Here is a 27,138-nt window from a genome sequence, read left to right as displayed (position 1 = left end):
GTTTGTAATATTATTTGACTAAATATAAAATCCACGCGGCCTGAGAAGGGTTATACGCTTCAGTAACACTTCTAATTTCCTTAATATACTCGTGGCAAGATGCTTCTGTGAAACATACACTAGTAGAAAAAGGGTCAAATGTTCACCCCTTTAGCCCCGGTTTGTATTTGAGACGGCACTAATGTGACCATTAGTGCCGGTTCGAATGGCTATGCATTAGTGCCAGTTCGTAATGAACCATTAGTGCCGGCTATGCATAAGTACACATTGTATGGGTGGTGTGAGTTATTGTGAGCTCGTCGGTCCTATTTGTCCGTCCCTCTCAAACCTCCACTCCCTAACTGTGATCAACCTCGAAGGCAACTTTGATACATCTGCCGCTCCTTTTCCAGAGTTGTTTATGGATTTTCTCAATTTAAGTGTGCTTCGACTTGCTAAGACAAATCTCCAAGGGCGGTTTCCTAGTGGAATCTTCCAATCAAAAACTTTAAGGGTCCTTGATTTATCTATGAATCAGGATCTCTCGGGCTGTGTGCCAAAGTTTTGCAACGGGAGTTCATTAGAGTCTCTTATGCTAGATGGGGCCAATTTCTCCTATGAAAACCCAGGCTCTTTCAGCAATATCAAGTATTTGAAGACGTTAAGTCTTGATGTGAATTTCATTCCTGTGGACAATCAGTCTTCACTCGGTGTTCTCAGGTCTCTACAGCATTTGGAACTCTCTCAGATGAACTCAATAAGAGATATAGGTCATGTTTTCTCATGGATCGGAGACCTGCAGAACTTGGCAAGCTTAGAACTCTCTGGAAATGTATGGATGTTCTCTCAGACATCCCTGTCTTCATTTGCCAAACTCAAGAGCTTGAGAAGCCTGAAACTCATGAACTGCAACTTCACTAGGCCAATGCTACCAACATTTGGTAATCTCGTAAGCTTAACAAGCTTGGAGATCTCCGGTTGCAACTTTAATGGTCCAATACCATCTGCAATTGGCAACCTGACAAACTTGAAAAGCTTCAATATCGATGGATGCAATTTCTTAGGGCCAATACCATCTTCAATTGGTAATCTCGTGAACCTGATAAGCTTGGGAATAAATGGTGTTTACAATGATATTGGTAACTTTTCTTACTCCTATGTTCCAATACCTTCTTCAGCTGGTAACCTCAATAAGTTAATAAGATAGGAAATCTCTCATTTGTGTGTTTTCAGGACCAATACCATATGAAGTAGGAAATCTTAGTAACTTGGAGAGTTTGGAAATAAATGTAGCTGAGTTTTCTGGACCAATACCCTATGCAGTTGGGCTACTCAAGAAGTTGACATCATTACGCATTCGAATGTCTGGCTTTTCTGGAAGCATACCAAATTCAATATCTAATTTGACTCGCCTAATTGTGTTAGATCTTTCGTTTAATGATCTCAATGGTAAGGCTATAATTGGTTGATTCTTATATAAATGTTTTTTAAGGGTATTGCAATGATTTATGTGACATGAAGTTAGTCACTAGATTCACTTTCAAAATATTTACTTATGCTTGTGATTTTGTATCATATATATTAGTGTAGTAATTTTTGCTTAACGGCTTGTCTTTAAAAAAATGAAATACACTTTGTATTTGATTTAGGAGGGAGTAATATAGTATAAGCATTCTAGCTTGTTAGTTTAAGTGGTACTCCAGAGCAGGTAACGTGCTTTATTCTGTGCAGGGGAACTTCCAGCATCTGTTTTCACTATTCCAACATTGCAACGCTTATACATTCAATCAAACCAAATATCTGGCTCTATACAAGACATCAACGCGACGTCTTCACACTTGGTATCAGTGGATCTTAGAAGAAATAACTTGATGGGAAATATTCCCGTGTCATTCTTTCAACTCACAAGTCTGGCTTATCTCGATATTGGCTGGAATAACCTAATGGGTTCAGTGGATCTTTCCTTGTTTTGGAGGTTAGAAAATCTCGTTCATTTGGGTCTTTCCAACAACAATCTATCAGTCATGGACATGGATGGAGAAGGTAACAACCCTCCATGTACCTATCTCCCTCGGGTTACCAGGTTGGAGCTAGCATGTTGCAATCTAACAAGATTCCCATGTTTATTGGCACACATTAATCAGTTGTCTTACTTGGACTTGTCATGCAATAGAATCAGTGGGGCCATTCCAAAGTGGATATGGCCAACATGGAACAGTAGCCTTACATATTTGAATCTTTCACATAACATGTTCAGCATTATGCAACTTACTTCATATGTTCTCCGTTTCAACCGGTTGAATGCTCTTGATCTCAGTTCCAATCAACTTCAGGGGCAGATTCCTATGCCAAGCCCACCAGCAGCCATCTTGGATTATTCAAACAACAATTTCTCTTCAGTACTTCCAAACTTCACTCTCTATCTTGGTCTGGAATTCAAAATTTTGAAAAATAATATCAGTATCCTTGACCTATCTTTCAACAACTTCAGCGGGAGGATAGCAGCATGTTTAATAGAAGATGGTTTCATAAGCGCGTTAAGTTTGCGGGATAATCAATTTGAAGATGTGTTGCCTAACAATATCAAAGATCAATGTCTACTTCAGACATTAGACTTGAACAATAATAAAATTGAAGGTCAGCTTCCAAGGACACTTAAGTGCTTGCAGCTGGAGTTCCTTGACATAGGCAATAATCGCATGGTAGGTACTTTTCCATCATGGCTGGGGAAGCTTCCCATACTTCGAGTCCTTGTATTGAGATCCAACCAATTCTATGGGCCGGTGGGTGGCGATCCTCCCATAGATGACAGATCAGGAGAATACTTCTCTAGCTTGCAGATTCTTGATATTGCCTCGAACAATTTCTCCGGTAATTTAAGTCCAGAATGGTTTAAGAGGTTTTACTCAATGATGGGAGATTTAACCACTTCAGGTGAAATTATGAGTGACCATAGCAGTACCGTTTATGAACCATATCATCAAGAGCCCTATATAGATATTGTGGTGATAACATATAAAGGCATTTATATGACATTTCATAAGATCTTGACCACTTTAACATCAATTGACCTGTCAAACAATTCATTTGATGGTACAATTCCTGTATCACTTGGGAGACTTAATTTACTACTTCTACTAAACATGTCAGGCAATGCCTTCACCGGTGTTATTCCGCGAGAATTTGGTGGGATGACTCAATTAGAATCACTAGACCTGTCTAAGAACCATCTTTCTGGTGATATTCCGGAGGGGCTAACAAATCTCACCTTTCTTGGTATGTTGAACTTGTGCGACAATCAACTGGTGGGAACGATACCACGGTCAGGTCAATTTGCAACGTTCGAAACTAGTTCATTCGAAGGGAATCTGGGGCTGTGTGGACTGCCATTGTCTAACCCATGCGACATTCCACCTGCTCCTGCAAGTGCGGTGCATGGGGAGAAGTCCTCTCATGTGGACGTCATCTTGTTTCTCTTCACCGGGCTGGGCTTTGGTATTGGATTTGCTGCTGCCATCCTCATGAGATGGGGTCGGATCGGCGAATGGATTGTGAAATCTGCAAGAGCTTTGAGGACTTGATCTGAACACTGAAGATTGCTCCAACCGTTGCTTCTAGTGATGTGTGTGCAGTGCTTTTATGTAGAGTATTATTAAGCCTTTGCTACATCTTATCTTCTGTATCGTGTAGTTATCTGTAAGATATTGCTTGGACAAATGGTTAAATATCTTGTAATGTATGTCATCTCCAGGTTTAAACGTGATGTTTAGGTTTAACTTGGAGGCAAATGTTGTAATAAGGTTGTAATCTTCTTAGTCGACTATAAACAACAACACGCAGCCTGAGAAGGGTTATACGCTTTGCCAACACATCTGATTTCCTTTATACGACTAGCTTCTTGTGGCAACGCCTTCTGTCTGAAACATAGTTCGTTCTTTGTTTCAGTTACCACAGTGAACGTATGAAACTGACCATCATTTTCCAGAACTGTTTCTGTATATCCTTACAAATGTGTTTATGAATTATTTTGACTGCATAGCCTCGAGCCGCAAAGGACAACTCTTTCCCAGCTCCCTTAGTTCTGTTTATGATTTATGCTTTAATCTTGCCAACGTATATTTTTACCTTTTTCATTTTTTCATTTTAATATCAAGAACATTATTTCAATTCATCAATATTACTTAAAATCCACCTTTTTAGAAATTCATGTATATTATTAAATCCATGAACATTTTAAAATTTTGTGTACATTTCTAATAAAGTCTTCAACATTTTTATTAAATTCGGGATTTAAAAAATTGTCAATGTGTTTTAAAATTCATGAATATTTTAAAATTAAGGAAATTTTTTATATATTTTGTGACCTTATTTTAATTTAATGAAAATATTTAAATTCCAAAATATATTTTATTTCGGCAAATTCTTAAAATTCTTGCAGTAGACGATTTTTGGAAAAAAATCGATCAGCCCAACGTGCTGTATAGGCCACGGGGGTGTGCCTTTCCTGCCTATCCAGTGTGGAAGAACGGAAACCCCTATTTGCCGCTCGTTGTGGCAAGTTGTCGGGGCGACGCACGGGGAGACCGACGATCGTTAGTGATGGGCCAGCCCGTTAAACGTTTGAGCTATTTACGGTTTTGGCAACGTCGAAATCACTAATTTAGGAGTACTCGTTGCAAAGAGCCCTCCACTTTCCCAGATCGCGACAAGTGGCACACATGCAGCACGCCACTTGTCGCAACCTGGGAGTTTTCTCTTTTTTCGTAGATCCGTTTATTCAAAATGTTTTATCTCTTAAACTGTGCGTCCAAATCTCGAACCGTTTTCACCGTTGGATTCCTCGCGTCGAGATCTTTAAAACTAGATCCAATGTTGATAGGTTTTGACGAAATTTTTTTTCACGAAAAAACTGGATGAAAAAAACCGGGCGAAAAAACCAAGACCGGAAGCATGGTTTTTTTCCCTTTCCGAAAGAGGCATGTCCGTGCCTCTCACGAAATCACAACCGTGCCTCTCGTGGAAGCAAAACCATGACTCTCGTGAAAGAAAAAAATAGAAAACACGTTTTTTTCCGTTTCCGAGAGGCACGGCCGTGACTCTCGCGAAAGCACAACCGTGCCTCTCGCGAAAGCAAAATCGTGACTCTCGCCAAAGAAAAAAAAAACAGAAAACGCGTATTTTTTTTCCTTTCAGTGAGGCGCGGCCGTGACTTTCGCGAAAGCACAACCGTGCCTCTCGCGGAAGCAAAACCGTGACTCTCCCGAAAGAAAAAACAAAAACGCGTTTTGTTTTTCCCTTTCCGAGAGGCACGGCCGTGACTCTCGCAAAAGTACAACCGTGCCTCTCGCGGAAGCAAAACCGTGCCTCTCGCGAAAGAAAAAAAACAGAAAACGCGTTTTTTTTTGTTTCCGAAAGGCACGACCGTGACTCTTGCTAAAGCACAACCGTGCCTCTAGCGGAAGAAAAATCGTGACTTTCGCGAAAGAAAAAAAAAAGAAAAAGCGTTTTTTCGCGCAAAATTATTTTTTTCCGAATTTTTTTTATCGGAAAGCTAAGAAAGACCGGAGGAAAACCAAAACGTCGAAAAAACCCGGAAAAAAACCCGTTTAAAAAGCCGAAAACACGTGCGGAAAAATAAAAAAAAATAAAATCCGAAGGGAGCGTGCAAAGCGCGCCACGTGGCAAATGGCTGAGAGCGCGCCAAGTGGCGCTGATCGTTGCGAGGCTCCCGAAGGAGCGATCATTAACTAGTTGCTCCCTGGCAACGTTCAACTTTTTTAACAAGGAAAAAAACGCCTTTTTTCCTTGTTTTCTTTCTCTTTCTCTTTCTTTTTCGTTTTCCCTTTCTTTTCTCCCCTTTTTTGTTTTTATTTATTTATTCTGTTTCTTTTCTTTCCTTTCATTACTCATTTTTAATTTTTGACTTTATTTTTTAAATGTTAAGAAATTTCAAAAATGATTGCAATTTTCAAGAATTGTTCATTTTTCCAAAACATGTTTCTATTTTCAAATTTCATTTAGAAATTTCAATGAAGTTTAGTATTCCTGAATTTGTTCTCTTATTTTCAAATGAAGTTAAAAAATTCAAAGAAATTCAAAATATTCCAAAAAGACTTCAATTATTGAAGTTTTGTTCGCAAATCCAAAACTGTACGTGAATTTGACAAAATATTATTTTTTTGATTTAGTTCACAAATTCAAAAAAGTCCATATTTTCAAATTTTGTACAGAGATTCAAAAATGTTTGGGAATTTCATAAAATGTTCGCATTTTTCTAAAAATGTTCTTGTTTTCAATTTGTTCACAATTTCGAAAATGTTCTTGTTTTTATAATTCTTTCATAAATTTCAAAAATGTTCAGGGAATTTCGATAAATATTTGCGTGTTGAATAACTAGTTCATATATTCGGAAAATGTTCATAAATCAATGATGAATGAGTTGAATACTACAGTACATTGTTTGGCTTATGATTTGTTCCATGTATTTGTATGGGTGGTGTGATTTTGCAGATCGAGTCGAAGGGATTTCTGCAACTGATTTTGCATCTGGTGAAATTTATCTGTTAGGTACATGCATGCTTTCCGGGAAGGGTGCTGCATTTACTTCAGAATTACATGTTGTATTTCTAGTTGTATATATCTGCAGCAGCTTACTGTCTGTAGTCTGTGGATGTTGTTTGGCCTAGATGGTTTGACGTACCAACTTGCTCTGTGCTGCTGGTCCCGTACTGTTATCTGAGACGTTTCAGGCACTACCGTGACACTTGAAATTGTGAATGATATCAGTCGTATTTTACAGTTTGTATTCATTTTATCCATCCGTTCGATGATCAGTTTCAGAAAACTTATTTCATTGATACATAGGCGTGAACTGCATACCAATATCCATGGTAGGTGTGGATAGCAGCTTCCCAAGTATGGATGAAAACAGAGCAGAATGGTTGGAACTTGGTGCTACCATATTATTATTATTTTGCCACTACAGAGACCTGGAAATGAATATGGAAATAAATAGTATCAGAAACAAACATGAAGCAAATACGAAGCGGACACAGCAAGGGAAGCATGTGTTCACCAGAACATAAAAACCCCTTGAATCATAGAGAAAAACACAACCAAACCAACAAACTTAATCAATTGTTAACATGGCTAGAAGATAATATGATTAGATTAGCGACTTAGTGTAATATTCTAGTTGTATTGGACAACTGTGTATATGGTCTAATTAAGTACATTTGTGATAGTGGAAATTGGGTCTCACATGGGCCATTCTGCTCAATGAGTTATTGTATGTTGTTTGGTGATTGGGCTACGATGCAGCCATTTTTTTTGCGAGAAAACTTTCCATTTATTCATCAATTGTCAAGATAGTACAAAGAACACCAGAACTAAAAGTTACATCCAGGTCCGTAGACCACCTAGCGACAACTACAAGCACTGGAGCAAGCCGAAGGCACGCCGTCGTCATCACTCCTCCCTCGTTGGAGCGAGGTAAACATTGTTGTAGTAGACAGTCGGGAAGTCATTGTGCTAAGGCCCCATATATAGGACCAGTGCACCAGAAAAGAACCACCGCCGATGAAGAGAAGCATAGATCGGAAGGATCCAACCTGCAGACACACGTACGTAGACAAACGAAGATCGGATCCAAGCAGATCCACCGAAGACAGACGCCGACCGGATCCCATGAGATCCGCCGGAAACACACCTCAACACGTCCTCCGACGATGTAGAAGCTCCACCTTCAAAAAGCCGCTACCGCGTCTTCTAAGCATGGCACAAACCCTAACAAAACTTAAAAAAAAACACCTACAGACGGAGCCCTCCCACCGGCAAAAGCCGGGATCCACCGCGCCTCCATGGTTCAAGAACCATATAGGAGACGAGACAGATTGGCGGCGGCGCCGGCGAGATGCAAGGAAACCCTAGCACCTTGGTCACAGGAGGCTAGAGCGAAGGGGTACGTCTAATCATATATGTGCTTGATCAGCATAAAAGCTTGGTTGGCGCGGTTCAAATGGCCATCTAGCAGGGCACGTGTCGAGATGATCTAATAAATTCTATCCAGGATGACTATGATGCAGCCATTGACCTATAGTGAAAACAAAAATTCCATATCACGAAACCAGAAAGATCTGTCTCCGAGTATGTTGCTCGGAAAACATCGTTACATTTTTATTTCCATTTCCGCATAGAAAATTTCCATTCCCACTTTAATCTTTCCTCTTTGTTTCCATTTTTTCTCCGGGAAATTGCAAAGTCTGCGTTCTGTTTTTATCCCTATTCCAAAGTGTCGATACGTGATTTTGTTACATTATTGTTAGGTACAATATTAAGTAGAACAAACTCTCAAATGGTTATGTTCCTTATGGTAAAACTTGTAGACCAGGTCCAAGTCTTAAACTTAGCACGTGTGCTCGCATTTTCGCTTTATTCTGCAATATTCGTTTACTAGGTGACAACTTTCCCGTCGATTGATCTAGATTTTTCCGGTGAATGTTTGTTAGTGAGAAATGATGTTTCGTTGATTAAGAATCGCAGTTTTGATTTCGTCAATCTAAAGTTTATATTTGTGGTCGTCTACGTCTGTATGTGTTTCTAAAGAAAATTAGGAGTATATATATTATTTAAAAGAAATTGGAGGAGTTACGGACTGGTGAGCTACTTACAACCCAGTGGCCACTATTGTGCGTTGCGTAGAGGGCCCAGTGTGGCTGGGCCTCCTCGACCTCCCTGCGGCCCGGTGCCTGTGGTGTTCCGAGCTCAAACGCCGCTCTGCCTCGCCGCGTCTCAGCCTTGGTGCGGTGCGGCGGCGCGGATCCTGACTCCCGTCTCTCGAGTCGTCCCCGCTCTCACCGGTTGCTTGGCCACAGGCAGCCCACCGCACTTCCTTGGCCACTATCTGAGCTTCCGTCTTAGGGGAGACCGCTGCTTCCGCGACGGCCGGTGGCGCTGCGCGTTCGGCTTCCCGTGGCTGACGGAGGTGCCTCCGCCGCCGCGGAGTTGAGCCATGGACTGGTTCGCCGCCATCGTCAGGTCGCCCGTCGCCACTTGCTTCCTGTGCTCAGGTCAGGTACTGTTCACCCAGGTGTGCTCCCTCCTTCGTTTACACTGTACTCCCTATGCTCTTATATTATGGGATGGAGGGAGTAAATTATAATCTCTGATTATATGTTGTTCAGTTTCGTAATCGCTCGGTCGCTTATCTGTTTTGTTTGGTGCATCCTTGACTGTGTATACTGTATAGGAATTGAAGTTTAAGTAGCAATTTCACGGATTTGATTCTATCTGAATGACTGAATGCGTCTACATAGAGCAGAGTCCCAATTATGCAGAACCCATCCAACACACACATACACACGCAGGTGCTTGATCTATACCCAACGGTGACTATTCTGCATAATCTGATGCCTGTGACACGTACTTCAGTAGGATAAGACTTAGTCTCGTTTGCCGGAGACTATATCAATCAAGGATATTTATAGCTACAGCAACGTGCCTGCTGCTCCTGCAATTAAGCTGCAAGACTAGATGGTTGGTTATTGACTGGTCGCAGCTCACAAATCACAATCTAGCGCCACTGGGACAGTGAACCGAGTATCCTCCTTCGCAAAGTTTCGCCACAATAAATATAGTGATGAGTACTAGCTCCAAAGACAAGTAGCTGATGTGGCTGCCTGATGGTACATATGGTATCTGTCCAAGCCAAAATTCTACAAGGATAACCATTACGCGCAATCCGTCTCACACGTCAGTACAGATTTACAGTTACAGCAACGTGTTGGTGCTACAATTTTGATATTTATAGTTACAGCAACGTGCTGGTGCTGTAATTAATCTGCAACACTGGATTGTGGCTGACTGGTCGCTGCTCACAAATCACAATCCAGTGGCTCTTGGACAGTGAACTGAGCTGTGCCCTCCTCCGCACAATTTCGCTAGAAGAAATGTAGCGATAACTACTAGCTCCAAAGAAAACTAGCATGTGTGTCTGTCTGGTGGCACGTATGGCATCTGTCCAAGCGAAAAATCTACAATGGTATGGTCGCGCAACCTGTCTCACACGTCACTGCAACTTTTGCTTCACTGGAGCTTTCCTACCTGGCCCATTCCATCCATTGGATGACTTCTGTGAAGACCAGCATAAAGATTCAATTAGTATACCTTTCTGAAAAATCCGTCGCCACACTGTTTCTGAACCTCTTGTTTCTTTCTTTTGCTCCAACAGTTCCCTCTATAAAAGGCCTTGCAGCGATCCTGCCTTTTCTCCAAGAAAGAAAACAAACAAGTTCTTTGTTTTGGTTAGGACCAATGGGTTTGATTTTCCGGGTACTACTAGTCTTTCTTGTGGTGCTCGCCGCACTCGCCACCATCTCCAACGCCCATGGTGACGGTACACTCACTCTCCGATGCCATCCGGATGAGGCTGCAAGCCTCCTCCAACTGAAGAAATCCTTCTCTTTCTTCCGTTACCCCAGTGGCCTTGAGTCATGGCAAGATGGTACCGACTGTTGTCTTTGGGAAGGCGTTGGCTGCAGCAATTCCTTCGGCCATGTCACTGCTTTGGAGCTCGGTGGTTGTGGCCTCTATAGTCAGGGCCTTGACCCTGCAATCTTCAAGCTCACCTCGCTCCAATTACTCGACCTTAGCATGAATAATTTTGGCATGCACATTCTCCCGGCAAGCGGGTTTGAGAGGCTCTCCTTGCTGACTCACCTCAACCTCTCCAATTCGAGATTCCAAGGCAAGATACCCATTGGCATCAGCAAACTTGTCAACCTTATCTCCTTGGATCTTTCTGTTTCCTATTATGACACTACTGAAGATTCACTTAGTGACTATGATAGCAGCATCGCTATCATTTCTTATGTGTTCTGGCTGCCCAACTTTCAAAACCTAGTGGCCAACCTCAAAAATTTGAGAGAGCTCTACCTTGATGGAGTGGATATGTCTAGCAGTGGAGACTGGTGTCATGCTCTTGCAGAATCTCTTCCAGATCTCCGAGTTCTTAGCTTAAGTTCTTGTTTTCTCGGCGGTCCTATCTGTTGGTCCCTCTCAAGACTCCACTCTCTAACTGCAATAAACTTGGAAGATAACTTTGATATACTGGCTACTTTTCCAGAGTTTTTCATGGATTTTTCCAATTTAAGTGTGCTCCAACTTGCTCGGACAAATCTCCAAGGGTGGTTCCCTCGTAGAGCTTTTGAATCAAAAACTCTGCGAGTTCTTGATTTATCCGGGAATCAGGATCTCTTAGGGCATGTGCCCAACTTCTCCAATGCAAGTTCCTTAGAGACAATGATGCTAGACGGGACCAATTTATCCTTTGCAAAACCAGGATCGTTTAGCAATTTCAAGTCTTTGAAAAGGTTAAGTTTTGATGTGATTTTTTTCTCAGTGGATCCTCCATCTTCACTCGATATCCTTGGGTCTCTACGGCAATTGCAAGTCTCCCAGGTGGACTCGGCAGTAGATGTAGGGGCAATTTTCTCATGGATGTCAGACCTGCAGAATTTGCAAAGCTTAAAACTCTCCTGGTGCAACTTCTCCCAGACATCTTTTTCTTCAGTTGCCAAACTCAAGAGCTTAAGAAGCCTGACAATTTCTGACTGCAGCTTAACTAGACCAGTGCTATCAACATTAGGTTATCTAGTAGATTTGAGAAGCCTGGAGATCTTTAATTGCATATTTAGTGGTTCAATACCGTCTGCAGTTGGCAACCTCACAAACTTGAGAGTCTTGAAAATCAATGGATGCGACTTTTCAGGGCCGATACCATCTTCAATTGGTAATCTCATGAACCTGAGAAGCTTGGAAATAAATGGTGCTTATGGCTCTTTCGACAGCCATGCTGGCTCTTCTGTGGCAATACCATCTTCAGTTGGCAACCTCAGTAACTTGGTAAGCTTGGAAATCTGGTATTGCTTTTTCTCTGGGCAAATACCAGATGCAGTTGGACTACTCAAGAAGTTGGCAGTTCTTCGACTTGGACAGTGTGGCTTTTCTGGACGCATACCAAATTCAATTGTTAACTTGACTCAACTAATTGATCTAGATCTTTCATCTAATGTTCTCAACGGTAAGATTGTATAGATTTTTTTTCTTTTATGATGAATAATATTTATTTTCAGGAGAAAAATTGTTCTTCTACATTTTCAAGGTAAGTAAATTATAACCCCAACTATACATATTGCAAATGACATAATTTACAACATTGCTTATGTCAGATGTATGATACATCTTACTGAGTCCAACATATTTTTCTTTTGACAATCAGAGATCGATGTCTTTCTTTATTGGTTAGTATGCCATAGATGGATGCTTCAGGAGGCAAATTTACTTTAGCGAGCGATAGTAAGTAACACACATTCACTAAATATATGATGGGTATGCTGTGAGCAACTATACAGCATGAAGAAAAGAGGGAGTGCTACTTTCGAATTTCTAATTAGATAATTTTCATGTCCTTAAAGAATCAATGCTCTGGGAAGTCGATCATTCTGAGAGTATGAATTTTAAAATTGTGTCACATATATTTTTGCAGTCCTGTTTCCAATTATGACATAAAATCGAATTCAGTGAGTGTGGTTTTGAACTGTCTTGTGTCGAATCTATTTTATTGCATGTTGGAGACATACCACAAAAATCACAAAAGCTGGTCAGCCAAATAATTTAATAGGAAAAAGCTAGTTAGGCAAGTAGGACATAAAGATAATCCATGTAATACCAGCCTTAGGACACAATATTGTCAAAGAAGCAGTGCTCTGGGAACTCATTTGTGAGAATATGAATTTTAATATTTTCTCACATATATTTTTAGTCATGTTTCAAATTATGACATAAAACCGAATTCAATGCGGTTTTTTAACTGTGTTGTGCTAAACTTACTTTTTTACATGTTGGAGAAATAACCACGGAAATAGGAAAGTTAGTTAGCCAAATAATACAATGGGTAAAAGCTAGTTAGGCAGGTAGGATTATCATAAATCATAATACGTGTAATATCAGCCTTAGAACAAATTAAAGCCAACGATTTAGTTTGCAGCACAAAGTTAATTGGGGTGTGTGTTGTGCCTTGTCTTGATAAAGTGGCATAAGCGTAAATCATGAAAATAAAAAGGAATGTTATTGTATCTAGGGCACTTCCAGTGGTATATCGGTAGTGTGCCACTAGGATAAAACATAAGGTGGAGAAACTCATGACCCCGAGAAACCCCCCGGCGCTCCCCCTCCCCCCGCGGGGACGGAGCACCGCCGCTCTGCTCCGCTCCCTCCCCTCCTCCCCTCCCCCGTCGCCACCGCCGGCAGCGGCCATCGGCGGACTTCCCTTTCCCGTGTGCTTGGAGACGGAGGCGGGGCTCCTTCCTTCCCGGCGGCGGTGCTCCTAGGGCGGCTGCGGCTCAACGCGAGCGGGCCGAGGGGTCCCTGATGCGGTGGTGCAGGTGTCGCTTGCGGAACGTCATGGTGGTGCGGCTGGCCGACGGCGCCTGTGCGACCCAGATCTAGGCCCTTTGGGGCCCCATCTGGGTTGTTGCGGGTCGGCTGTCCTGCGTGCGCCATCGACGCTCCCTAGTGGTGGAGGTCGGCGGTGGAGGTCGGCGTGCGGTGCTGTCAGCCGGCGTGCTGCAGCGCGGTGACGGGGCTTTGCGGGCCCGTTTTGAGCCTGGCCGGGCCAATAGGGGCCTGGTTTGCCCCGGTCGGTTGCCGCTACGGCGGTGGAGGATGTTCCCTCCCGCGTGACCGCGGTCCTGCTCCCCCTGTCTTTGGTGTCCTCTTCTTCTTCTTCCTCTTGGCTCGTGTCGGTGTTCTCAGTGAGACGTCGAGGATGACTCCATGACCGTGGTGGCGCATGCTGGTGGGTGGACGGCTAGGTGGAGCTTGATGGAGCGTCTGGGGTGGTGGTGGTTGTTTGGGTCGGGAGAAATCCCTGGCGGCTTGTTCGTCACCGATGCGGTGATGCCTGCGGGCACCGTCGTTCCTTCCTGAAGGGCGTCGGGTTACCCCTTCCACACCGCCCTCTGCGTACCAGGGGAAAACCTAGAACTAGTCCGGGCAGTAGTAGCGTCGTCGTCACATTCCTTCTTGGAGGTGCTGCTCGGTACACGACACTTCGGAGTTCTAGGAGCACGATGGGACATCTCCGGAGGGCGCAGTGGTTGCCGGTCATCTTCGTTTCGTTGATCTGTCGGTGTTGTCATTTGTTTTCTTTTTCATTTCTCTTTTGTTTCCTCTGGGCTTTGATGTGTTGTGGCCCCAACAAGTTTGGTGTATCGGGTTGTTGCTTTATAATATAAAACGGAGGGAAACCCTTTATCATCTATAGAACATAAGGTGGAAGGAGATGTAATGGAGAGAGATATGAAGGTTTTATCTCGTGCAAGATATCACCAAATTATGAAAATCAATATACTTTATTATTGAGGACTGAAACCACTCACACCAACAATTATGCAATTATTTTAGGTACAACACACATAAACTATGCAATGGAAGGGTTGTACCACAATCTTGAAAGGAGAATGGACCAGAAAATAGCAGTACCAATATAAAGAAGAGAACCAATCGGCTTAGGCACTTCCCATAACCAAGACCCCAAAATTGGTGACATGTTCCAAGTTTGTTGTATCTATAACAGTTAAGAAATTAGTATTCATGGTTGCCATCACAACTAATTATCAGGATTGTACTGTAAGCACATAGGTCCACTAGTCATTGTACTGAGATCGCGCTGCATAGGATCTACCAAGGAACATGCAAAAGAAGAGACGACGGTATTTGTTGACCAAGTTTAGCCGAAGGCTACAACCCCAGAAAACCCTTGTACTGGCGCATCTCCCTTGGTAAATTGGTGTTATTGGATATCCTGATGAGCTCAAAAACCGTGGGAGCCGTCGGTCAGACCGCCCCCTCTCTGTCCAATCTTCATCGAGAGTTAGCTTACATGCAACTGTGTCCCTTAATATGTTTTATACAACAGTGCCTCATATTCTTGAGGCATGGATTACAACATGTTCGACTGAAGCAGTACCTAACCCTGCCGTTTATACTACCACAATTCCAATTATAGGTTAACCTACATATATTGGATACAATCTCAACAATAATATGTACATGCAAAAGATAGAATTCAGGATGGTTTATCCATTCACCTTTGTTATTCTCTCAAACTGAAGATTTGTTAATTTGTGTGATGTTACTACATTTCATAGTAGATGAGCTTTTTTAGACATCTCATATAACTATATACTACTCCCTCTACATCAAATATTATTTGAAGTTCTAGGTTTGTCCAAAATCAAACATTTTTATGTTTAGCCAAGTCTACAGAAAATGTATGAACATCTCGAACACCAAATTAGTTTCACTAGATTCATTATAATATTTGATGTTGTAGATCTTGTTGAAGTATATGTGGAATACCCAACCTTCTCCATCAGTTCAAACTTTTGGTTCTATGGGTTGGTGCTTGATACTTAATATGCTATCCGAGCCAAGATGTCTTGGGTTCATGTCTTAGCTTTCACAATTTAAATAAAATATTTTTGCCTTCTTTATGTCCACGTGCAGGACTTATCATCTAACACGTGAGATGGGGTGGTGAAGAATATTTGGCTTGCCTAACCTTCTCCCATCAATTTGTACTTTTGGGTCTACTGGTTACTGGTTAGTGCTTGAAAATTACTCCCTCCGTAAAGAAATATAAGAGCATTTAGATCACTAAAGCAGTGATCTAAACACTCTTATCTCTACTACTATAATGTGTCAGTTTAAAATTTGGATTTACCACGTTTGTCTTGGCTTTCCCGCCAAAACAGCACTCGAGTGATTGCAGCCGTTGATTTGCCAAGATGGACTAACAGTGACCGTTCATCCATCATCAAAGCTAAGAATCCAACAGCTAGCGTGCGCTGGATTCGCCAGTCCTGTCACACACATCTGCCCCCGCAACACGTTGCGTGCCTGGGAGCTACGCGACATTTCCAGAAGCCCTGTCCGTTTGAGGACTTGTCACTTGTGGGCCGAGTGAATTTTTTGCCTGGCCCAGCCGGAGTGGATGTATCACTGCAACCAAGATTACATAGCAATATACCTCTAAAAAAGATTACGTACCAATATACCCAACCAAACCCCAAGCAACGTAGAAGAAAACTAAATCTGAAGCTTCACATTCTATTGCACACCATCTTTGCATTTTATATGATGAACGTTTCTTTAGTCCACTAAAGCATTTATTTTTAACTGGAGTTTACAAGTAAAACCAACTAATAGGAAAGTGCAATAACAAAAAACGTCAATAGTTGAGAGGTTAATTTGTGTAAACTGTACCATCAATGGACATTTCCATTCTTAAAGAAAACTGTAGCATTCCATCAATGAATATCTTAGTTCTTAAACACAGGTTGAGACATCAAAAAGAAAATAACTTGTGTCTATATCAAACTCATTTAGCTTGACCTAGAACATGTTTTCCAGAAAAATCAATAGAGTAGATTCTGTTATCACAATTTCAGATTTCTTATGTACATATAATTTTATTGGTATTGGACATTTGGCAATTGGAATAGTCTGGAACTATTCAAGCTGTTTTTATTTGCATTTTCCAAAATTTATACAACAGTCATATTAATACCAAAATTTCACAAGAATATGCCAATTGTAAAGTTTATGAAAAAAAACTTATGCCTGATTTGAAAAATAACATTACTTCAGAATAAATTATTTGCTTGACCGTCTTATCTTTATATCTTACTATATAAGCATATTCAATTTCTGATAACAGTCGTATTACTCCCTCCCTTTTGGTTTAAAAGGTCCAATTCAAAAAACTCTCGAACCAAGGTAGATGGTGGGTGATGTAATAAACTTCATATTTTGTGAAAGTACTCAATTAGCGTACTCATTTTCCTCAAGAATGGAGTTCATCGACACGTTAATTTGAATTAACTGCAATGCATGCATGTGTGACCACTAAATGGCCAGAGACTTCTACATACATTTGTGAGTTTTCTTTTAATTCTTGCATGCAACGATTTAACGTGACTCGAAATCTAAAAAGGTGACCGAGAACAATAAAAACAAGACTTACAAAGCAAAAAAGGAAAAAAATGAGATAGACTTTTGAAACCGAATGAATGGAATATGTTTTTATATGCCTCTCAACGTGCAGAGCACAGGCTACTTACTACTGTTAGTTTACAGAGGGAGTAAGAGATATTAGCAGATTTTTTTCCTGTAGACTTGGTCAAATATAGACATGTTTGACTAAGGATAAAACTAGTACTTCAAATAAACGGAGTGAGTATATAGTATATGGCGTTTCGCGCTTGCTACTCTAATCTAACGTGTGCACTACCATAGTAGATAATGTTCTCTACTCTTTATGCAGGGAAACTTTCAACATCAGTTTTTAGTATTCCCACATTGCAACGCCTAGATTTTCACTCAAACCAGCTCTCTGGTTTTATACAAGACTTCAATGCAACGTCTTCACACTTGGTTTCAGTGGACTTAAGCACAAACGAATTGACAGGGAATATTCCCAAGTCATTCTTTCAACTAAAAAATTTGGCATACCTCGATATTGGCTCGAACTACTTGGTGGGTTCGTTGGATCTTTCCTCGTTTTGGAGGTTGGGAAATCTTGTTCATTTAAGTCTTTCCCACAACAATCTATCAGTCATGGACATGGATGGAGAAGGTAACAACTCTCTGTCTACCTATCTCCCTCGAGTTACCAAGTTAGAATTAGCGAGTTGCAATTTAACAGGATTTCCAAGTTTATTGGAACACGTTAAGCAAGTGTCTTACTTGGACTTGTCATGCAATAGAATCAGTGGGGCTGTTCCGAAGCTGGTATGGGTGACATGGAACAACAGCCTTACATATTTGAATCTTTCACACAACATGCTCAGCACTATGCAAGTTACTTCATTTGTTCTCCCTTTCGATAAGTTGGAGGTTATTGATCTTAGTTCCAACCAGCTTCAGGGGCAGATTCCTATGCCAAGCTGGTCAGTGTACTTCGATTGTTCAAACAATAGTTTCTCTTCAGTGCTTCCAAACTTCACTCTCTATCTTGGCGATGAGTTCAGAATTTCTAAAAACAATATCAGTGGACATATACCAAACTCAATTTGTGATTCATGGATCAGTGTCCTTGACCTGTCATTTAACAGCTTCCGCGGGCAGATACCTTCGTGTCTAATAGAAGATGGTTACACTAGCGTGTTGAGTTTGCGGGAGAATCAATTTGAAGGTGTGTTGCCTAACAACATCAAAGACCAATGTATGCTTCACACATTAGACTTGAACGGCAATAAGATTGAAGGGAAGCTTCCAATGACACTTACCAAGTGCTGGCAGCTAGTGCTCCTTGACGTTGGAAATAATAACATGGTGGGTGCTTTTCCATCATGGCTGGGGCTACTTCCCGAACTTCGTATCCTTGTCTTGAGATCCAACCGATTCTATGGCTCGGTGGGTGGTGATCTTCACAGCAGTGAAAAATATGGAGAATACTTCTCTAGCTTGCAGATTCTGGATCTTGCCTCGAACAATTTCTCCGGTAATTTGAGTCCAGATTGGTTTGAGGGGCTGAAATCAATGATGTCAGAGTTGAACACAACAGGTCGTATTATTAGTAGTTTTAACGGAAGTATGGAACATCCCTATCAGGATTCTGTTGCTATATACTATAAAAGCATCTACAGGACATTTGATAAGATCTTGACCACTTTAACAGTCATTGACCTATCAAATAATTCATTGGATGGCACCATTCCGGGATCGCTTGGGAGGCTTATTTCGTTACATGTACTAAACATGTCAGGGAATGCCATCACGGGTGATATTCCGCAGGAATTTGGCGGGATGACTCAACTAGAATCTCTCGACCTGTCTCAGAACCAGCTTTCTGGTGATATTCCGGAGGCGCTAACAAATCTCACTTTTCTTGGTATCTTGAACTTGTGCAACAACCAGTTGGTGGGAAGGATACCTCGCTCAGGTCAATTTGCGACGTTCCAAAACAGTTCATTTGAGGGAAATATGGGGCTGTGTGGACTGCCATTGTCCAACCCATGCAGCAATTCACCTACTCCTCCAAGTGCAGTGCATGGGGAGAAGTCCTTTCATGTGGACGTCATCTTGTTTCTCTTCGTCGGGCTGGGCTTTGGTATCGGATTTGCAGCTGCCATCCTGATAAGATGGGGTCGGATTCGCAAATGGTTTGTTAAATCTGCAAGAGCTTTGAGGACTTGATCTGAACACTGGAGATTGCTTCAACCGTTGCTGCTAGTGATGAGTGTGCAATGCTTTTTATGTATTATTATTAAGCCTTTGCTAGGTCTTATCCTCTGCAGTGTGTACTTATCTGTAATATATTGATTGGCCAAGCGGCTAAACATATTGTAGTGTATCCCCTGTGATCTCCAGGTTTAGACGTCCTGTGTAGGTTTAACTTGGAGACAAATCTTGTAACCACTTTGTAATCTTATTCAACTATAAATGAACTCCACGCGGCCTGAGAAGGGTTATACCCTAAACCCATCACATCTGATTTCCTTTATATACTAGACTAGAGTAGCTTCTTGCGGAAATGCAATTCGGCTCCCAGGTCCAGATGATCCTGAAATCTGGACCGCCCCTTCTCATCGCGATGCGTGCCTTGGTGTGTATTCCACGTTTTTCAGAACTACACCTCCCCTACTCTAGCTTGTGCAAGAAGTTTCTAAATCTCTACTGTCAGTCTATCATTCAGTCACACTGAAGAACCCCCAAATCTCACAGTAAATTCCACCAGGCAAAGTTTATCTGCGTTGGCTTTTCGTCCAGCTAGGCGCCTGTTGATCCATCTTCCACGTTGATTGAGCCAATGCTTCGTAATTATCGTGAATCAAAGCTAACTGCTCGCCACCAATTGCATCTCCGACTGCAGCGGCAGACGAGGCGTGCCCATTGTCAGCTGTGCGGAGCAATCGAATCATGGCTGGGCACTCGCACCCAACAGGACCTGCAGTTTTCTGATTTTTGGCTTCCCCTGCAATTAGAACAAGCACTACATCGTTAAACAGCAGAGCCCCATATGCACCAATAGGAAATTGAGTTACCACTTCAGCTTTTTAAAGAACACTTACAGAGCATCCACAGACAACTTCCTGCATACACTTCTTCTCAACGTTAAGCCTACTTTCCCCATATCTGATGGCAAAACCATGCTTCCATGAATGAAGAATATAAAAATCGTTGGTTTCCCCCGGATATGTTGAAGTTGCTAGGCTCTTCATCACCACCATGCCTTGTAGATCCACAGACATGAACAGGAGCAGCATCAAGCTCGTCGACCAAAGCTGCACACACGAGTCAAAATAAATCCCAAGTTAGACCATTTGGTCCTCTAGAAACTACACAGTGGGGAATGGAGCAACTGGTAACGTTAGTGAAACTGCCAAAACCATTACCACGATCAGCTGTGTTTGCACGGGAAGCAACTACCATGCACACCTTCAGCACTTGCAATGCGTGAGGCGCTCCCACTTCCATCTGCATTTTTTTTCATTGCTTTTACTTTGTTAGGCACTCACATATGCTAGTTGCAGAAAAAAAAATTATAGTCCATATCAGGGAATTGTGGTGCCATGCTCACAGCATCAGGGTATAGTCTGCTTCCAAAGCAGAACTGTAGTTTTTTTATTATCAACTACGACAATTATGTCCACAGGACAGCTTCCATTCCTTTTTTGCTCACTTAACCATGATCCAATAAACCAACATACATTTTTTCCATAGTGAACAGTGCACCATACATTATACCAAAATCATCACAACTACGGTTGCAAGAGAAAAAAATTCAGTTGTACAACAACAAAAACCAATTACCTTTTTGTCCATCCATGTGTTTGGGGATCCACCTTCCCCGTAGATTGAGCCGAGCCTCCATCGCCACTTTCTGTTTGATCTTGAATCACAGCGTCATGGCCTTCAACGCCGCCGTGTTCAATGGCATCGGCGTTGTCACCCTCATTCTCACTGAAACCGGACATGGCAGGGGCGCAGGCAGCTACACTGGTTTCCTCGCCATACATAGCAGCACCAACGGACTGCCCAGGTGAGCTCAACCCAAATCCACATACGACCGCCCCGCCCGATCCATTGGCGGACTCTTCTTCCCCACGACCACCGCCACCAATCAACTCCATTAGGGCTGTCGCGCTACAGCCCTCATCAGGAAAGATGGGCAACCTGCGTGTCTTCAATCGAAGCTCTAAGCTTTTCCTGATGTTGGATTGCAAATAGGAACAAAGAACATTTTTGCACAAAGAGGGATTTTTTACCTGTCGACCGGAGAGACGGGGAAATCCATCGCCATGGCTGCGCCACCTCTAATCGGAGACCCACGCGAGTATAAAAGCAGTTCGGGAGAAACCCGCCGACGCACCCGCCGCCGCCGCCGATGTTTTTCCCTCGATCCCCTTTCTTCTCAAACAGCGCCGAGGCTGCTGGATGGGGATGCATTCATTTTTGGCCTCGTCTACCTTGTGGTTCCAGCTGACAAGTGGGTCCAGCTAACGCCCTGTAACGAACAGATGCACACGGCGCGGGCGCGCGGCTGTAACCCCAGACGGCTCCGCGCTAGCCACCGTTAACGGCGACTCCACGGACGTTTCCAACGGTCGCCTGATGCTATACGTACAGATGTATTCCCCTATTATTTGGTTTTCGTATAGCAACTTCAATAATTTCCGGCACAGATCTCACAGCTCACCTGGACGGGCCAGATATCAGGTTCACCTGGACCTGGGAGCCAAAACGCCCCTCCCCTTCTTGTGGCAACTTGTTGTGTGTGAAACATAGTTGGCTCCTTACATAGTGTTTATGATTCATTTTGACTGCAGAACCCCCAGCTGCAAAGCATAGCTCATCCCCAGCTCCCTGGTAGCTTTGTGTATGTTTCAAACTTCTTGATTCCACATGATCCATTTTCACCCCTCCGATCCATATTAATTGACGCTGCTTTAGTACAACTTTAGTATATGGTTTCGAACCTCGAGCTATACTTCGAATTCTAATACCGTCTTGAACATCACTTTATCCACATGATTATATTAAAGTTGTACTAAAGTATAGCTCGAGGTTCGAGAATTCGAAGTATAGCTCGAGGGGGGTCAGAGGGGGGGGGGGGGGGGGAGCAGACACCCCCCAACGAAATCAAGCCCAAGGCTACTTTGCCTCCATTGATATCCTGTTGTGTCTTGCGAACACTAGATTAAAAGGTAAATCTCACACATCTTAATAGTTAATACTGGTGGCCAGTGCTTTTTATGAGTTTAGATCTACCAGTCTAGTTACTTAATACTCCAACGTTGATTATTTCTGCCGAACTAGATGGATTGTTTTAATTTTGTTCATCGAATATAATGTGTACAAGACAATAGATTAATTTGTTGATTAGATGCGCTTAAAAATATGAGCACTGCTACATGACAATATCCCCAAGGGCACATTAATAATAAAGCTTTGTCTCAGAAAAAAAACATAAATAATGAAGCTACTGACAACATAGTTCATGGATCAAGATACAGGACAGAATCGCGAAGCTCAGAGCACTGAACCTTGGTCTCTCTCCGAAGAGCGGATCCTGAGATAAACGAATTGACAGGCCCTGATATGTATGCTTGCTGCTCCCAGCTCAGGATCAGCGATACCAGCCTTCCTAAATCTCACCGTCCCACAGCTCCTCGTGGGTCTTGTAAACGCTCTGTGGGTTAACGGCGAAGTTGCCTCTGAGCAGCCTAGCCTGAAGATCACGAAATAAAAAGATAGTAGATGCAGATTATCACTGAATGAATGATTGAAAACGGTCTAGAAATTTCTGCTGTGCAGCTAGTCACACACTTCTTCATTTTTATTTTTATTTTGGAAATGCTCATCATAGTATATGATCAACTCTACTGTTACTAATGTTCTTCCAGAAAAGCAATTGATATACCATACCCAAGGGACACACAGTTGTGCCCTTTGTAGCGAGCAAAAATGAACATTAGATGAAATCATATGAATTTATTCAGTGCATATATGCTAAATACCTCCTTAATCTCTGAGAACTTTGCAAGCACGTCATCTGGAATTGACCAATCATGAACATCAAGGTTTTGCTTTATCCTTTCTTGATTCGTGCTCTTTGGTAGCACGCTGTGACCCATCTGAATGTTCCAGCGCAGAGCCACTTGTGCAGGTGTCTTCCTGAGTTTCTCGGATATTGAGATGATTATTGGTTCTTTAAGGATGTTACCATTCATCCAAGTAGTACCAGGTGAACCTAGTGGCGAGTAAGCCTGCAAAACATATACAGATGAAAAAAGAAGAACAACAAAATATTCAGCAAAAGCAATCCAGCTTCTTGAGTGAGAAATAAGGCACAAGATAATCACACTAATATAGAAATAGCTGAGGTAATCAGACTTACACTAAGATGAACACCAGCTGACTGACAAAAGTTGTGGAGCTTAGTTTGCTGCCAGCAAGGATGGCATTCCACCTGATCAACAGCTGGAGGTACACGAGCTACAGCAAGCAAGTCACCCAACTTCTTTGATGAAAAGTTACTCACACCAATCGCGCGAGCTTTGCCAGCATCATGTAACTTCTCCATTGCCCCCCAAGTAGCAGGGATGTCAGGTGTAACAAAGTTTTCAGGGTTGTTGTTCGTTCCCTTCTTGACTCTAAACGGCCAATGGATCTACAAAATACACAAAACGGTCAGAGATCGTAATCAAATTATTTGCAAAAAAAATCATGCTAAACAGGTTCAACATGTACCCATCTAAGGCTAAGCTGAAGGCACCAGTAAAAAAGATAAAACTCATTGAACAATACATAATATTTTCTGCAATGTATTTTTTTGAAACGGAGGCAAAAGATTTTCTGCAATGTATTCAAGAAGCCAAAAAACGAACATCATAAGTGATCTTGAAATAATAAATAATTTGACACAGAAATCAATAAGACCCATGTTAATCCATACCAAATAAGATGGAAAAACATCCATGGGTGTAATATGGCTATATGAATAGACAGAATTCAGGGAATAGGAGCACATTTATTCAATAAATGACACAGAACCATATGCCCAGTTTCAACATTATATACCATAGAAATAGCACGCGATGGATTAGCGCGGATACATAATTTTGTCAGTAAATATGATTTAACATTTAAGTGTGATATAGACCAGACAAGTGACGCTTTCCTGCTGAGGAGACCTTCTAATAAAATAGAATAAAACGATAATACACAAAAGTAGAGATATCAGTACACACAAAAAGATATATTAATGATATAGAGGCCAGAATAGAGGGAGTATAATCGTAAATAGGAGATGCTCACAAGATAAAGATCCAAGTAATCAAGCTGTAAATCATTCAGGCTTTCATTTAGTGCCTCTGGCACATCTTCAGGAGCATGATGATCATTCCTGAAACCATAAGCCATCCAAGATCAGTTAGACATGAACAATTAAAAACTTCAAGTAAGCATCTAGATACTCGACCTGAGCTGCAGAGACATAACAACTATGACACCACAAGAGATTTGGGCTTACCATAGCTTAGAGGTGATAAACAGATCTTCCCGCTTCACTACGCCTTCTTCAAATAACTTCTTCAGTGCCAAACCGATCTGGATAAAGTAAATAACGGATATCAGGATCTGGATAAAAGAAGAAGCTCTGCTTTTGCATTGAGAAGGTGGAAAACTGTACATCAGCTTAGACAGCTTCCAGAAAAAATAAAAGAAAAGCAACAACTCTATATCTCTGCAAATTACAACTTTCAAACACCCTCGCTCCAGGCAATCCAGAGCACATCAATGTCGTCCTTCAAGAGGGAAATCAGTCTTCACATTTGCCAATTGATCCTGAAAAATCCTCTTGTTTCTCTTTTTCCACATATGCCACACTGCATAAATGCAATCCAATCTTCCTCCAAAGCTCCTTCACAAACAAGCAGTGCAAAAAAAAGATGGGCCGCGGATTTGGGTGAAGGTCGCACATCATGCATGTAGGAGAATGGGGCCAATCCATAACCTGTTCTGAATCATGAGCCATGTGTGAAACTTAACCTTGCTTTCAGCTTTAGTGCACCAAATCCCCTGAAGCTCTGGCTGCAAAATGCGACTCTGAAACTGGGCCTCATCTTTTACAGAAATACTTCTTCTATTGGCCTTCCTTCTTTTTTTTTTTACTTCTTCTATTGGCCTTCCTGAACAGAGCAATGGAGCAACCATCTTGAGGAAAACCCATGCAACCAAAACTGGGTCTTGGAGCCATTGGCAACCGTAATCTTAGTGCAAGCTCTAAACAATTCCATGTCACCATCATCACAGCGCACTGGCGTACCAATCGCCACTCGAACCACGGCCATTGCTACAACTGTTCTGTAACATGAATCGAGACGATACTGCAAGCAGCACATGTCTTAATGTAAGAGGGGCCAAACGCTGCTTGTCAGGCCTGTGGATGCCATGTCAATCTGACCAACCGAGCTTAAAAAACAGTCCTGAATAAATTAACCCTTTATTTTAATTCCTACGCAGGTTCACTATGAGACCATATCCCATTGCCAATATTTTGCTCAATGGACAGAAGAAATTCCTAGTATAACGATATGTTGCTCAGATGATTAAAGGATGACGTTTGCAAATTGCAGTAGTTGTACTCACTCTGCTTTCCTAGTTGCATTTGCAAGGGTAGCAGATCGTGCACGCATTAAGCAGAAAAACAGGGCTGACGAAAGGAACTAGTTTTATAGGCGGCAGCCAGCTGGTAGTTACTCCTACCTCCTTTTCGTTGCCGTAGACTCTGGCGCAATCGATGTGCCGGTACCCCGCCTGCATCGAGGAAGAAAGATCTGGTGTGAACCAGGCAGTAAACAGGGTCGTACGAAGGGGGGAAAACATGCCATCCATCTGGACGGCGAAGCGAGTGGGGATTAGGAGGGGTTTGCGCGGACCTTGACGGCGGCGTAGACGGCGGCGCCGACGACGCCGGGGTCGGCCTGCCAGGTGCCGAGCCCCACCGAGGGGATCTTGGCCCCAGTGTTGAGCAGGAAGTGCCTCGCCATCGCCGCCTCTCTCTCTCTCCCGCACGGCACCAGAAGGGGATTGGGGAAGAACGTAGGTAGGGCAGGGGGCGGGCGCAGCAGCGGTGGGCAGTGCGGCCTCGCTCCAAGTGTCCTGCCTGGGTTTCCTGTTCCCGCGGCCGTGACAAGACCGGCCCCTGCCCACTTTTGTCCGAAGCATGTCCAGGTGCACTTCAGCGGCAAAGATGATTATGCAAATCAGCTTTGTCAATGAAGTGAATTTACAGGTGATTTCAAGCCAACTGAAGCCGGAACAAACAGGGCCTTCTGGTTTTCGCCCAACTTTTTCGCCATCAGACTTTTATTAGTGATGATGAAAGGATCTGAATTTTTATTTAGTTCATCAGTGACAGTGAAAGGATCTGTGGGAGATGCCCCTTGCTCTCTCTACGACGTGGACAAAAAGGTTTCTCCATTTCGCTTCCTTGTGTAGATGCCGAAATAGCTATTTGTTTGGGCTTCTGGTTTTTTCGTACAAGAATTTGCTTCCTGAAACTGAAACAAAACAGATCCCTAGGTACACGCAATTGCACCAACACCGAAAATCACTAATTAAGGCTATCTTTTGACCGGACGGTCCGCCGGGTCAGTGACCGGTCACGAAAATGTGACCCAGACAGCCATCTCAGACGGGCCTCCTGGACTGATCGGGATCCCTCGTATCCAACTCAAACATGGAGACGCTCGGGCGTGTCCGCCACGTCGGACCAAGCTCACGCTAGCCCACCTGACCGCACATACATTCCTTCCTGTCCACTCGTGGACCAAATCCTAGTCACTTCACTTCACTCGCCTCCACTCCCCTCCACCACCCAATCTCACCTCCGGCGGTCTCTGGCCGTCTTCGGCATGGCGGGCAGCGGGTCTGAGTCCTTCACCTCCAGATCCGTCGACCTCGAACTCATCCCACGCGGTCTCCTCTTGGAGTGGCAGAGCGCAAGCCGGACAACCGTGGACGTCAGCGAGGCAGAGTCGCATTCTTCGGCGCCCATATGGTGAACCAGTCCAGGCGCGCAACCGCGTC

General features: G+C 42.8%; 3 protein-coding genes across 3 annotated transcripts; 2 read left to right on the top strand and 1 right to left on the bottom strand.

Moving 5' to 3' along the window:
• Nucleotides 1-271: 271 nt before the first annotated feature.
• Nucleotides 272-3,560, top strand: LOC123056653 (receptor like protein 22-like). Its single transcript, XM_044479973.1, has 3 exons — nt 272-1,118; nt 1,213-1,428; nt 1,711-3,560. Exons 1-3 carry the CDS (start codon nt 272-274, stop codon nt 3,558-3,560), a joined length of 2,913 nt encoding a protein of 970 aa, XP_044335908.1.
• A 5,167-nt stretch (nt 3,561-8,727) lies between these two features.
• Nucleotides 8,728-19,524, top strand: LOC123059930 (receptor like protein 22). Its single transcript, XM_044482486.1, has 2 exons — nt 8,728-12,058; nt 17,366-19,524. Exons 1-2 carry the CDS (start codon nt 10,021-10,023, stop codon nt 19,237-19,239), a joined length of 3,912 nt encoding a protein of 1,303 aa, XP_044338421.1. The 5' UTR covers nt 8,728-10,020; the 3' UTR covers nt 19,240-19,524.
• A 2,934-nt stretch (nt 19,525-22,458) lies between these two features.
• Nucleotides 22,459-26,279, bottom strand: LOC123059928 (aldo-keto reductase family 4 member C10). The gene is made up of 7 exons (XM_044482485.1): nt 25,986-26,279; nt 25,813-25,863; nt 24,578-24,654; nt 24,364-24,451; nt 23,444-23,716; nt 23,064-23,312; nt 22,459-22,774 (listed from the first exon to the last, which is right to left on the bottom strand). The coding sequence occupies exons 1-7, from the start codon at nt 26,094-26,096 to the stop codon at nt 22,691-22,693; spliced, it is 933 nt and encodes a 310-aa protein (XP_044338420.1). The 5' UTR covers nt 26,097-26,279; the 3' UTR covers nt 22,459-22,690.
• Nucleotides 26,280-27,138: the final 859 nt, after the last annotated feature.

The sequence above is a fragment of the Triticum aestivum genome, chromosome 3A (genome assembly GCF_018294505.1).
Source record: "Triticum aestivum cultivar Chinese Spring chromosome 3A, IWGSC CS RefSeq v2.1, whole genome shotgun sequence".
In the NCBI taxonomy this organism is placed as follows: Eukaryota; Viridiplantae; Streptophyta; class Magnoliopsida; order Poales; family Poaceae; genus Triticum; species Triticum aestivum.
Note: the sequence above shows the minus strand (reverse complement) of the source record. Positions and strands in the feature narration are given on the sequence as shown.